This window comes from Schistocerca piceifrons, chromosome 1 (assembly GCF_021461385.2).
Source record: "Schistocerca piceifrons isolate TAMUIC-IGC-003096 chromosome 1, iqSchPice1.1, whole genome shotgun sequence".
Taxonomy (NCBI): domain Eukaryota; kingdom Metazoa; phylum Arthropoda; class Insecta; order Orthoptera; family Acrididae; genus Schistocerca; species Schistocerca piceifrons.
Window position 1 is genome coordinate 1020472243 of NC_060138.1, and position 12966 is coordinate 1020485208.

Genomic DNA, 12966 nt, shown 5'->3' on the forward strand with positions numbered 1-12966 from the left:
ACCTACTCCTGCATTACCCCTATTTGATTTTGTATTTATAACCCTGTAATCACCTGACCAAAAGTCTTGTTCCTCCTGCCACCGAACTTCACTAATTCCCACTATATCTAACTTTAACCTATCCATTTCCCTTTTTAAATTTTCTAACCTACCTGCCCTATTAAGGGATCTGACATTCCACGCTCCGATCCGTAGAACGCCAGTTTTCTTTCTCCTGATAACGACGTCCTCTTGAGTAGTCCCCGCCCGGAGATCCGAATGGGGGACTATTTTACCTCCGGAATATTTTACCCAAGAGGACGCCATCATCATTTAACCATACAGTAAAGCTGCATGCCCTCGGGAAAAATTACGGCTGTAGTTTCCCCTTGCTTTCAGCCGTTCGCAGTACCAGAACAGCAAGGCCGTTTCGGTTATTGTTACAAGGCCAGATCATGCAACTACTGAAAAGGCTGCTGCCCCTCTTCAGGAACCACATGTTTGTCTGGCCTCTCAACAGATACCCCTCCGTTGTGGTTGCACCTACGGTACGGCCATCTGTATCGCTGAGGCACGCAAGCCTCCCCACCAACGGCAAGGTCCATGGTTCATGGGGGGAACTGTGGATATATCTGCATAATATTACTGCAGTGCAACAACTATATTGTATGGACCATGCGAAATGATTATTTCAGCAATTTGGTAACTGATGTGGAGTTGGTATTTTAGATAGGCCTTTTTCACTGATGGGACTTGGTTTCACCTACCTGGCTAGACCAACTACCAAAATTCACAAATTCGGTCATCAGAAAACCCCACTGCATGCAGAGGAAATCGTAGTGTGGGTTGCCATAACACGTGCGTGAATTATACGCTGATCTTTTTTGATACTACCATCACTTCCGATGTCTATGGTTCCCAGACAATTTATCCATTTATTGCCCTGTTGAATGAAAATGACATCAATCATTCTCTTTTCCAACAACACAACACTACTGAGCATACGGGGCACCAGTCCCTATGATTTTTAGATGAAATCTTTGGAGATAGAGTAATTACAAAAGGTCTCTGGCCCCTGCGCTCACCAGATCTGTCTTTGCCCGACTATTCTATTTCCTTTGGGGTGCATCTAAAATATTTGTATATCAAAATAACCCAACAGCAATAGATGAACTGAAGAGAGCAAAATCGATTATCTGCATATGATTATATGTGATACATTGATAAAAGGTGTTCACAAATAAATGTTAATGAGTTTGATCTATGTCTTCTAGAAAGAGGAAAACATTTCCAGCACCTTCTGTGATATTGGTAAGTACAGTGTATTTAACTATAATTAATATAATTGTTTAATTTCTCTGTTTTAATTGTAATAATGATGAATCCCATCTCCCAACATGCCTGCAACCACTACCAGTGAAGCCTATGTCCGAGCTTATACCATGACATGAATGTGTTGCCAACCTTACATAAAAGACTACAATCCATGCAAATATCTTTGGTTATGCACAGTAACTGTGTACCTGACAAGTTCCCCTATGAGTATGGCTACTACGTGACTTACTAACAGCAAACATTGACTGAGGCATCTGCTTGATTAATTATCCTAATGCCAGGGAATTACCAAATGCACAGTACGCAACGCACAGTAATCTATTCCCATTTTTAAAAAACCCTGTCTGGACAGCAAAAGTAATTAGACACAAGAAAAAGGTGGCGATGGCTATGACTTGACGCACAAGGTATCTTGGCAGGGTAACGAGCAAGACAAATCTTGTGGTCCACCAATTAACATGAAGAGTACGTACACAGCCTTAAAAAATAAAAGAGAGAGAGAGAAAAGAAAAAAGAAAGCGCCCAGAAGAAATAGTCAGGTATTTTTACCGTTGTTTCCAGGTCCTATAGGGGTTATAAGGGGTGCCAGCAGTGTAGTCACTGTGAAGGACATGGAGATGCCATGTACTCTCATGTGGGATAGTGTTATCATCTTGAAAGGAGCCTCATTGTGGGTCTCCATTTGGCTGACTGACTGAATGATGCAATATCCAGATTTATGGGGAATTTGGATGTGACAGTGACCAGACTGCATTATGGCAGGCATATTCGCTGTCAAGGTTTCTGTCAAGCATGCCTGATCACAGCAAAGGTGGTTCACCCTATTGTGCACCAAGTAAATCTTAACCCCTTCACATTTGCACCTGTCATCCAAGAACAAATATTGGATTCCCTTCAACTTTCTGTCTCAACCCACACCATTAGTCGGTGTGTGGCAGCTGGATGAGGGAATTATTGTCCCATGCGTATGCTGCCATGAACAACGCAACACAAATGGCAGCGACCTGGGAGAGGTCCCATCTTTCTAATATTTTGGGGAGGCACAGCAGTGTGACTCCTGGCATCATGGTGTGGGGAACAATCGGGTATGACTTCAGGTAAAGCATGGTTGTGACTGATGGCACATCACGGACATCATCTGTTACCTCTCAAGTGGCAGTATACCGGTGTCCTTTTTCAATATGAAAATGCTCGTTCCCCATGACACGTGCCCTTATGAACTGTCTTTGTGATGTTGAGATATTCCTGTAGCCAGTAGGATCTCCAGATCTCTGCCTGATGGAGTATGTATGGGACCAACTAGGACATCAACTCCATCCCAGTGCCAGTAGCCACGATAACAAGGATCAGTTACAACAGTTGCGAGCCAACTTCCCTCAGCTAGCATGCATCTGGACCAGAGGGGTGCAATGTCACACTAGTAAGTGGCCTCAAACTGCCAAATTCTTTGTAAATTTCACTTGATTTTGCAATCACTGAAATAATGTCATATATTATTTCAATCCATGAGTTTTATTTTGTTGCCTCCTGCCCCTCTGGGTGCTCACTTAAGGCAATGTTTGAAGGCACAGGTGCCTCGAAATGCTTGGCTTGTATTTTTTTTTAATCCCCTTCCCAACACCAGAACTTCCAAGCTCAACTGAGACCAACTATATTTCCTGTTTGGCATCTTCCCAACCCTATATACCTTAGTTGTTATTTCTTCTGATTTTACTTCAACATACATCCTTTCAATTCTTTTCAGAGTTACCTTTTCTACTTTACTCTTCTCCCTTCCTCTGTAATTCCCATTTCTCTTGTCTTGTGTTCTCTATCATTCAATTACGTCTGACCTGCAATATTCTGCTAAGTTCAGTCCTCATTTTTGCCCTTACCAATTATGGCAGGTTAACTAGTCAACAAATTTAAACCTTTTATCTGCATTTGGTTTGTAAATGGGTGGATTCAACTAATTTTGGGGTGCTGAATTCAATGGTATAATCATTTTTTCTGTATAACGTCACATTTCTCAGGTACATAGCGGAATCAAAGACAGTACTTGCGAACATTTACAGAATTAAAACAAACAAGAAACAAGTACTCAGAACTCAATGCTATTTTATCGGTATTTATGGACAGGACACCAATAGAAGATCTAAATTAATTCATAACACATTTTCAACTTTAATCTCCTTTAGTATTTAAAAAATGTGATGATGATACTTTTGTCTATCATTTCACCACTGCCCCTTACAAGACTCATCATCAGAGGGTACCACTTTTATAATGTTGTTCTATTGTAAAGACATCTTGGTGAAAGTTCTCAAACCACTTTCTGCTTGCAGCTCCAAAACGTTCTGGAAAGAATTCAAGTGAGAATGTTAAAAGTGAATTTTAAGCAAAATTCTACACCCCATGTTCTTGTAGCTGCCTAACAGATAATTTACAAAGGAAACATAGTGTTCACTGCTTCTGTTGTCCAAAATGACCTTCATAATTGCCCTTTGAAAAATGGCTAAACAGATAATTTGATATTTGTGAATTTGGTATCAAAAGTTGTATCTTTCATCAATTTTATTACCTGTGGTCCAACAAATATACCTTCTTTCAGCTTTGCTTCACTCAATTTTGAAAACTATACTTTCAAATGATCGAAGACCTGGCCTCCTTCACCCACATCTTTTCCAAAGTTCTTCATAAGGTCCAACTTAAAGATTAATAGGAGGCAAAATGATGGACCGATTTTCACATTTTCCTTTCCAGATACTTAAGATCTTCTTAAAGGCCGTTCCCTGACTGTAAAGCAGTCAAGTTACGGCTGTCCCCATAGGCACAAAAAGAAAAAAAGAAAACAAAAAACAACACCAGCAATATTTTTTGAATCCACTCTGTAAACCACCTGTAGCTTGAAATTTACAGATAGGAAAAGATAGCCTTTCATTTCGCACCACCAGCAAATTCACTGAGATACGTTTACATCCTTTATTTTATGTCTAATTTTGCTAGAATGCCCTGCAATATCTGTGAGGTGGAGGTAACAGCTTCAAAAATGATCTTTAGGCTCACATCACACCACTGGAAAGCTGAATGGCATGGCTTGGCGGCCCCTTGTTCCCCAATGATTTGGTTGAAGTGGTGGAACAGGTTAGGCAGGCTATATGAGGTGCAAAGTGATTATGCTGATCACCAACAGTACAGCCAAATACATCATTTATATGCCTTCTTATTAAACATTTTGTTTAGGCCCTAAACGGAAGTACAGTAAACAGCTAAATACAGAAAATAAACAATAAAAAACAAGAACCCCTGAAAACTCAAAAATCTTACAAGCTAGAACATTTTGAAATGCAGATTTGGATACTACACACCAGAATGTATATTACTTGATTTATTTCATCTCCAGTGCAGTATGTAGTATTATTACTTATAGTCTACAGTTTTAATATCTTCTACTTTAGACTCCTTCCCTGCTACTTGTCTCTTTCTTGATTCAGTGTTTGCAAAAATGTTGTTTAACTAAATCTACATGTATACAGTATCATTTCTTTTTCCTGATTCCTCTCTTGGTTAGGGAACGACAAGTTAGAGAATCTTTAAAATCCACAAGTTACTGATATGACAACAGGAAAGTAAATCTTGCTTGCCTATATCAAGTGTAATTTAATTTTAAAATGTGAAATTTTCTGATGAAAAGAGACTCAAGTTTGCAGCTAAGCAAACAACATCCTTTCTTTTTAAATAACACAATGTCTTTCGACAACGATTTTCGACATCTAAAGTAGAATACATCCAATATACAAATCATTGGATACCAATATTAAAAATGTCCTTCAGAGGTATTACGGATAAATATTTTTATTTACTTCAAAATTTTGGGCACTCTACTTTGCATGATCTCACAATTCATCTTTCTAGAACCTGTGAAGTTCCTTGTTTTCATAACAAAATTCTACAAGGACATGAGGTAAGGAACATTTCCACTAGTATGTGCTACATATACATAATCATTGCTGAAACAGGAAAATTTTTAGGAAAATGGGGAAGAGTGTGGTATAAATTACACAAATAGTATTCCAAGGATGCTGCAAGGAAGGGTCTCTGGCATGTGGAAAAAGGTCAAGGATGCACATTTTACCTAAGCGTAATATAATGAAATGATTCAATGAAAGATTATAATACTGCAGTGACACTGTTAATTAGTAACACATTCAGTATTTGAGTAATGACAGAAACAAACAGAAACAAGATTTTTTCACTGCCTTACCAAGGAAAAAAGAAAATAATACTAGAACCAGTCCAATGATGATAACCTCTTAAAGGAAAAAGGGCAAAATTGCCTAATTCCTGACTTTCTAATACTGATTTTACTAAGTATTTAATCAGTAATTTACTATGTAGCTTTGTTTATTCTTATTTCTATTTTTATCTTGAGAGATTTAGAGGATATTTAATCAGTAGTTTATTAAGTAACTTTAATTATTCTTATTCCTATTCTTATCTTGAGAAATTTAGAGGATAAATTAAATAACAACTTTAACTACTATAATTACATACATTACTTATTGCGCTAAGCTTAGGATAAGCATGTATATTATAAAAAGCACTTACCGACACCAGCTGCATGCGTTCCCCTGTGGAGATCAGAGAGACTTCCTTGTTGTTGCATAAGATGACCATTCATGGGTAGATCACTCAGTCTTCCAAGGAAACCAAGACGCATTTCTATATCTTTTTTTTCCAATAAAAATGTAACGATATAAAATCATTAGGATTTATATTAACATTGAAACAATTATTTTCAACCTTAACTAAGAAAAGTAATATTATGGTACAAACAAAATGGGAGTAAGAACCAAATGCTGGTAAGAATAAACTAGTAGACAATAACACTGATGCATCAACAGAAAGCAATTAATGCACAGTAATAAAATTTCGATAATACATTTGTCTAGGTAACATAATTAAGTAATTAAGATTGTAAGATCAAAGGTTAATGTGTGTGCATGATAAGCCATTGCAAATGTGAAACACAGGTACATTAATAACTGGTGTAACTGCCAGAATGTTGAATGCAAGCATTTGTTGTGTTGTACAGGTGCTGGATGTCAGTTTGTGGGATGGAGTTCCATGCCTGTCACAGCTGATCAATACAGAGACAGTTAACGCTCTTTGTGGATGACGCTTAAGTTGTCGTCCAATGATGTTCCGTATGTGCTTGACTGGAGAAGATCTGGTGATCGAGCAGGCCAAGGCAACCTGTCAACACTGTGCAGAGAATGTTGTGTTACATCAGCAGTACATGGGCGTGTGTTAACCTGTAGGAAAAAAACCCTGGAATGCTGTTCCTGAATGACAGCACAGCAGGGTCAAATCACCAGACTTACATACAATATTGCAGTCATCGTGCGTGGGATAATGATGAGAGTGCTCCTGCTGTCATACGAAACTGTACCCTAGACCCTAACACCAAGTGTAGGTCCAGTGTGTCTAAGCACGCAGATTGGTTGGATGCAGGCTCCTAACTGGCCTCCTCCTAACCAATACATGGCCATCACAGGTAATGAGGTAGTACCAACTTTCATCAGAGCACACAAGGGACCCCACCCTGCCAATGAGCTCTCACTTGACACCATTGAAGTCGCAAACAGCAGTTGTTTGGGGTCAGTAGAATGCATTCTACAGGACATCTGGCTTGGAGGTGTCTTTGAAGTAACCTATTTGTAACAGTTCATTGTGTTACAGTGGTGCCAACTGCCGCTCAAACTGCTGCTGCAGATGCAATGGGAGCACCAGAGCCATCCATCAAACATGATAGTCTTCCCTTCTGGTTGTGCGCTGTGGCAATTCGGAGCCCAGCCTTTTTGTGACAGGATGTTCTCATGACCACTGTTGCCAGAAATCATGAACAGTGGCTTTATTCCTGCCAAGTATTTTTGCAGTATTGCAGAATGAACATACAGCTTTTCATAACCTTATCACATGACCTTGTTCAAACTCAGGGAGGTGTTGATAATAGCATCTTTGTCACCTTAAAAGCTTTCTTGATTAACAGCAACTCACCATGTCCAATCTCAAACGTAACTAATGCTCATGACCATTTCTGTAGAGAGTACTTAAAGCAAAACTGATTTGTATCCTCATAGTGATGCTACTAGTGCCACTCTCATGTGACTAGAGTGAAATTTGAATAGACATCATCTTTCAGAAGTAGAAACGCACCTACCACATTTCGTTTATGTTGTGCAACTCCTTCCTGGTGTTACTATTTCTTTTCCATCATTGTATAAATATTATGCGATCCACGAGCAATAATGGATTAAGACTTTAGTCTCCAGCTTGCATACACTACACTGACAGGTAGTATCTGGTACAAGCTTTGTTACATCACCACAAGCATTTGGTGCAAACTTTGTTACATCACCAAATAATGAAAGCACTGAAAACATATTTCATAAACATAGGCTGAATAGGGAGATACTAATATTTAGTAAAGACTGCAGTTAAATGTTGAATTTTTGAAACAACTTGCATTTCTAAGGGCATGGCACTGACGTAAGCATCTACTGCTAAACAGCATTTTGCAGGAAACTGGTCGATGTTATTTAGATCCTGAGTTATAAACATAGCAAATATGTTCATTAATGTAGTATTTAATGTGGCTAGTGAGTATTAAAATAATCGGTACACAACTGAAACACATTTTAAACATACTACTACTTCTTTGAGAAAGAAAGATGAACAACTGAAGACAAACAAGTCAATCATGTCTGTAACTGCAAGAGAATACAGACAAACAAGTCATCATGTCAACAGCTATGAGAGCACCTCAGCTGAAACTGCAGAATAAAACAGAGATCTCATACAATGTATACTTAATAAAGCAATAACGAAAACCTATAAAATCTGAAAATTAATCACAAACAGCTACACAGTTTTGCTTAAATTCTGTATGCAACAGTAAGGTTATTAATGCTCCTGCTAAAACAATTTGAGTTGAATATGGTCAAAATGGAGGCAAGTGAAAAATATTTAAAAATGCAAACTCAGCTAGAATCAGTTACTCACTCTCATTTCCATTCATATCCACTGACCCATATGAATATCACACAGAATGTAAAACTATAGACGTAGTCCAAATTCTACAACCCACATAAAATATGGATAAAGCAGTGCAGCAACCTGGTCCGGCCATGGCTACAGGTCAAAGAGCCCGGGTGTCAGAGTGGTCAAATGCTACACCAGTTGCATTTGTAACACAGTGGTATCTGGAATAACATTTATTTGCCAAGATGGGTATCAGAGCATTAAAGCTGCCACAGTACATCATACTGCAGCTGAGACTCAGCACATGCTGTGAAGAGCTGCTTATATGCCTCATCAGCATGACGCGTCACTGCTGGTGCAGGTCAGTGTGCCGCATTCCATTGTGTTGTCATGGGGGGGAGGGGGGGCAGTGAGAGGACGGGGAAACAGTGGCCCCGATATTGGTTGTCGCGAAGGATTGGCCCTGGTCACCCACCATGGGTCTACCAAGAAGCAGATGTTCAAGAGTTAGCCAAGAGCTGGGCGATCGCACCAAGCCTGAATAGCATGTAGATAACAGTTTGCAGATCATTCATGAATGACCCCTCGGTGGGTGGGAGGCTGGCTGCACACCAGTCTTCTCCTCATCTGCGACATACCAGTAGGCAGCAATGGTAGACCACAACTATTGTAGATTGCATCAAGTTGACTGCATCTCGGCACTGAAGTCAGCAAGCAGATAGCAGGCAGCCCAGTATTTATCAGCTTGTCGTGGCTTGGTTGGTTGGTTTGGAGATTAAAGGGCTATCAAGATATCTGTCCCTTTTTCTTCAGATTATCTGTCCCTTTTTTCAGTCACACAGGTCTCAGATTAAAACCATACCCCAAAGGACTCCAGGCCCCTGAAATCCACGGAACGGACAAAATGCATAAAACTATGTTTGTAACCACACTGAAGTAGAAAACAGAAGTATCAAAACAAAATTGAAAACATTAACTAAAAGGAAAAAAGCAGTAAAAGTTAGTAAAATAATACAGCAAAGGCCTTGACTGGCTGATCGCAAGAATAAAAAAGGATGGGCCAGCCATTCTGCATCACACTAAAACCCCAGCGTAAAAAAACACACAGCAAGAGAAACACTGATGGTGAAAGAACGGCCACCAAGGTGAACAGATAGCACAAGAGGGAGCAAGGAAGAGTTAAAATGCACAAAGGGTGAGGGCCTGGAAGATGAGGGTAAGGCACCCACCCTTCAATAGAATGATAAAGAAACCCTTCAGACGAAAAGCCCATTGCAGGGCACCTAAGTTAGGACAGTCCAACAAGATGTGGACCATTGTCAAGCGTAAACCACAGTGACACTGAAGTGGGTCCACGCAATGTCAGTGTGATTCAGGCATCAAAGAATATGAAGGTGCTGTCAGTATTTTACTTAAGCTGACAAAGATGAGGAAGCCAAGTTAAGCGGGCATTGAAAACCAGTCCTGAAATTGAAGAGTCCACTACATTAATGAGGTGGTCATCAAGATAAAGTTGTAAGTGCAGATGAACTGTCAGCTAAGTATGGCCGATGCGGAGCTGGCAAAGGACAATGGAGTTCTTGCGAGAGGTTGGCATGGGTAACCTCCACACATTCATTGTCTCCTTTACTATACGTAAGCTATGCAGCAACACCAGGAAGCACCATTCTGTATTACAGAGGCAAAAAACCTTGCGGTGTGACACCAATCAAAGATCAGATTCCGGGATGCCAATCTCCAGACTCGGTTTACAAGTAGCCTCTTTGGCTAGCCTGTTGGCAATTTCATTTGCTGGGATTCCAATGTGTCCCAGGGTCCCTACACAGACCACTGACTATCCACATTGTTTGAGGACATGAACTGACTCTTGGATGGCCATTACCAAAGGATGGTGAGGATTGCACTGGTAAAGAGCTTGTAAGGTGCTCATGGAGTTGCTACAAAAGAGGAAGGACTCCCTGACACGGGAACGGATTTGCTCAAGAGCGTGAGGGACGGCTACAAGCTCTGCAGTGAAAACACTGCAGCCATGTGGAAAGGAGCGCTGTTTAGTATGTCCTCCATGAGCATAAGCGAATACAACGTGACCATCAACCATTGATCCATCCATGTAAATTACCTCTGAACCCCCATCAACCATCGATCCATCCATGTAAATTACCTCTGAACCCTGGAACCTGTCAAGAATAGAGAGAAACAGGCAGTAGAGGGCCGCAGGATGAACTGAGCCTTTTGGGACTTGTGATAGGTCCAGACAAAGCTGTGGTCGAGGTATACACCATGAAGGTATCCGAGTGAACCCAGAGGAGAGGCAGTAGGGGGAAAATCTTGAGTTCAGTGAGAAGGGATTGGACACAGACTGCAATAGTAATCCCCACCATTGCGGGGAATGGATTGCCATGTTAGGGAAAAGGAGACAGTAATTCGGATGTTTCGGCGAGCTATGAATGTGTACAGTATAATTGGTAAGCAGTCGCTGCCACCCAATCTACAATGGAGGGACGCCAGCTTCCACAAGTAGGCTGTTCACAGGGCTTTGTCTGAAAGCTCCCACTGCAGGTTGAATTAAGTTGAACTCCACAGTGGTGTAAAGGTCCAGCATATGCAATGCTGTGGACAATGCTGATCCACACATTAGACTCCAATTGTCAAGAAGGGACTGTACAACGGTGTTGTACAGCTGCAGCAGTGTAGGACAATCTGCACTCCAGTCAGTGTGACTCAGGCATCGAAGACTGTTAAGGTGCTGTCAGCACTTTACTTAAGCTGACGAAGATGAGGAAGCCAAGTTAAGCGGGCATTGAAAACCAGTCCTAAAAACTGATAAGAGTCCACTACGTTAAGGAGATGGTCATCAAGATAAAGTTGTAAGTGCAGGCGAACTGTACGATGGCAACAGAAGTGTATGACACAAGAAAAGTGAAAACCATGGGTGAGGGCCCATGACTGCACCTTCAGTATGGCTCTTTGCAGTTGATGTTCAGCCACACAAATAGTAGATGAGAAAAGGAAATGCAAAAGTCATCAACAGATAAGAAGCGTTATACTGAGGACCCCACAGCTGGTGCCAGAACATTAATGGCCACTAAAAAGAAGGACGCTCAGGACCCCATTCTCCTGGATATGGGGGCAACTGTGTGAAGCACTGATTCAAACTCTGAAGGTGCGAATCGACAAAAAGTTCCACATAAAAATCAGGAGTGCGTCCCACAGACCCCATTCATGTAATGCAGTGAGGATGTGGTGTTGCCAAGTGATATCACAGACTTTTGTCAAGTCAAGAAAGATGGCAACAAGTTGATGATGGTGGGAGAAGGCCATTCGGATGGCAGACTCCAGGTATACTAAGTTGTCAACGGTGGAGAAACCTAGGCGAAAACTGCCCTGGGACGGAGCTGGAAGGCCCTGTGACTCAAGGAGTCAATATATCTAGCGAGTCCTTAACAGGTTTTAGCATTGGCATGATGATACTTTCTTGCCACTGCAACAGGAATTTGTCATCGCTCCAGATGCAGTTGAAGATGGCAAGGTGGTGGTGCTGGTAATCTGCTGATAAATGTTTAATCATTTGGCGATGAATGCCGTCTGGCCCAAGGGCTGTGTTGGGACAATGTGCAAGAGCACTGAGAAATTCCCACTCACTGAATGGAGCATTATATGGCTCAGGATGGCACGTAGTAAAAGACAGGTGTTGTCATTCCACCCACTGTTCTAGGGTATGAAAGGCAGGATGAAGAGGTTCGAAAACAATGATCTGCAAAACACTCCGTGATTGCGTCTGCATCACTATATACAGCTCCATGTGCGGAATCCCAGGTATACATGTAGAGGTCTGATGTCAAGTAAAGGCGCCTGAGCTTAATCCAAATCTGGATAAGAGAGGATCGTGTTCCAATGGTGGAGACATACTGTTCCCAGCACTCCTACTTCAATTACCTGACACACCCAGGCACAGAGCCGTTTGAAAGCAATGACATGCTCCATCGATGGGTGCTGCTTATGAGGTCGAACGACTTTCCTACGATCTCTGAAGGCCGCAGCTACTTCCAGCAACCACTGGGACACCGTCTTTCCCATGGGCAACCTTAGGAACAGGGCACATTGTTGATTCAGCTGCAGAAATGATGGTTGTAGTAACAGTCTGAATCAACGCACTGAAGTTGGCATGCAATGGAGATCCAACGGTGGTGGAAAGAGGTGAAAGCGTCCCATTTAGCCTTGGTAAGAGTCCAACAGGCAAGTGTACAGGTGAGAGATGCTGAAGGAGGGACAGGAAGAGAGGAAAGCGGTCATTACCACACAGGTCTTGCACTCTCCAGTGTATAGATGGTAGAAGGCCAGGACTGAAAACTGAGAGATCAATAGCCAAGAATGTGCCATGTGCCACACTTTAAACAATTGGGGGCACATGTATTTAGGAGGCAAAGGTCAAGATTAGTTAGCAGATTCTCAACATCTTTACCATGGCCTGTGATCTTGGTTCCACCCCGCAAAGGGTTAAGGGCCTTGATATCACCCAAAATCAGAAAATGTGGGGAGTTCAGAAATTAGTGTAGCTTCTATGTATTTCAGCATCTGGAGGAAGGTACCCTTTCAGATGGTAATTGCTTGCGTTGTCCTCACCCTGTC

At 41.4% G+C, this 12966-nt stretch overlaps 1 protein-coding gene across 1 annotated transcript in view; it reads right to left on the reverse strand.

Annotated features, from left to right (window-relative positions):
- Positions 1–12966, reverse strand: part of LOC124715975 (mediator of RNA polymerase II transcription subunit 4) — a 76324-nt gene that overhangs the window by 16007 nt on the left and 47351 nt on the right. Inside the window, exon 4 of the mRNA XM_047243138.1 lies at positions 5902–6021. Coding sequence (XP_047099094.1) covers positions 5902–6021 — 120 coding nt within the window. The remainder of the gene's footprint in view (positions 1–5901; positions 6022–12966) is intronic.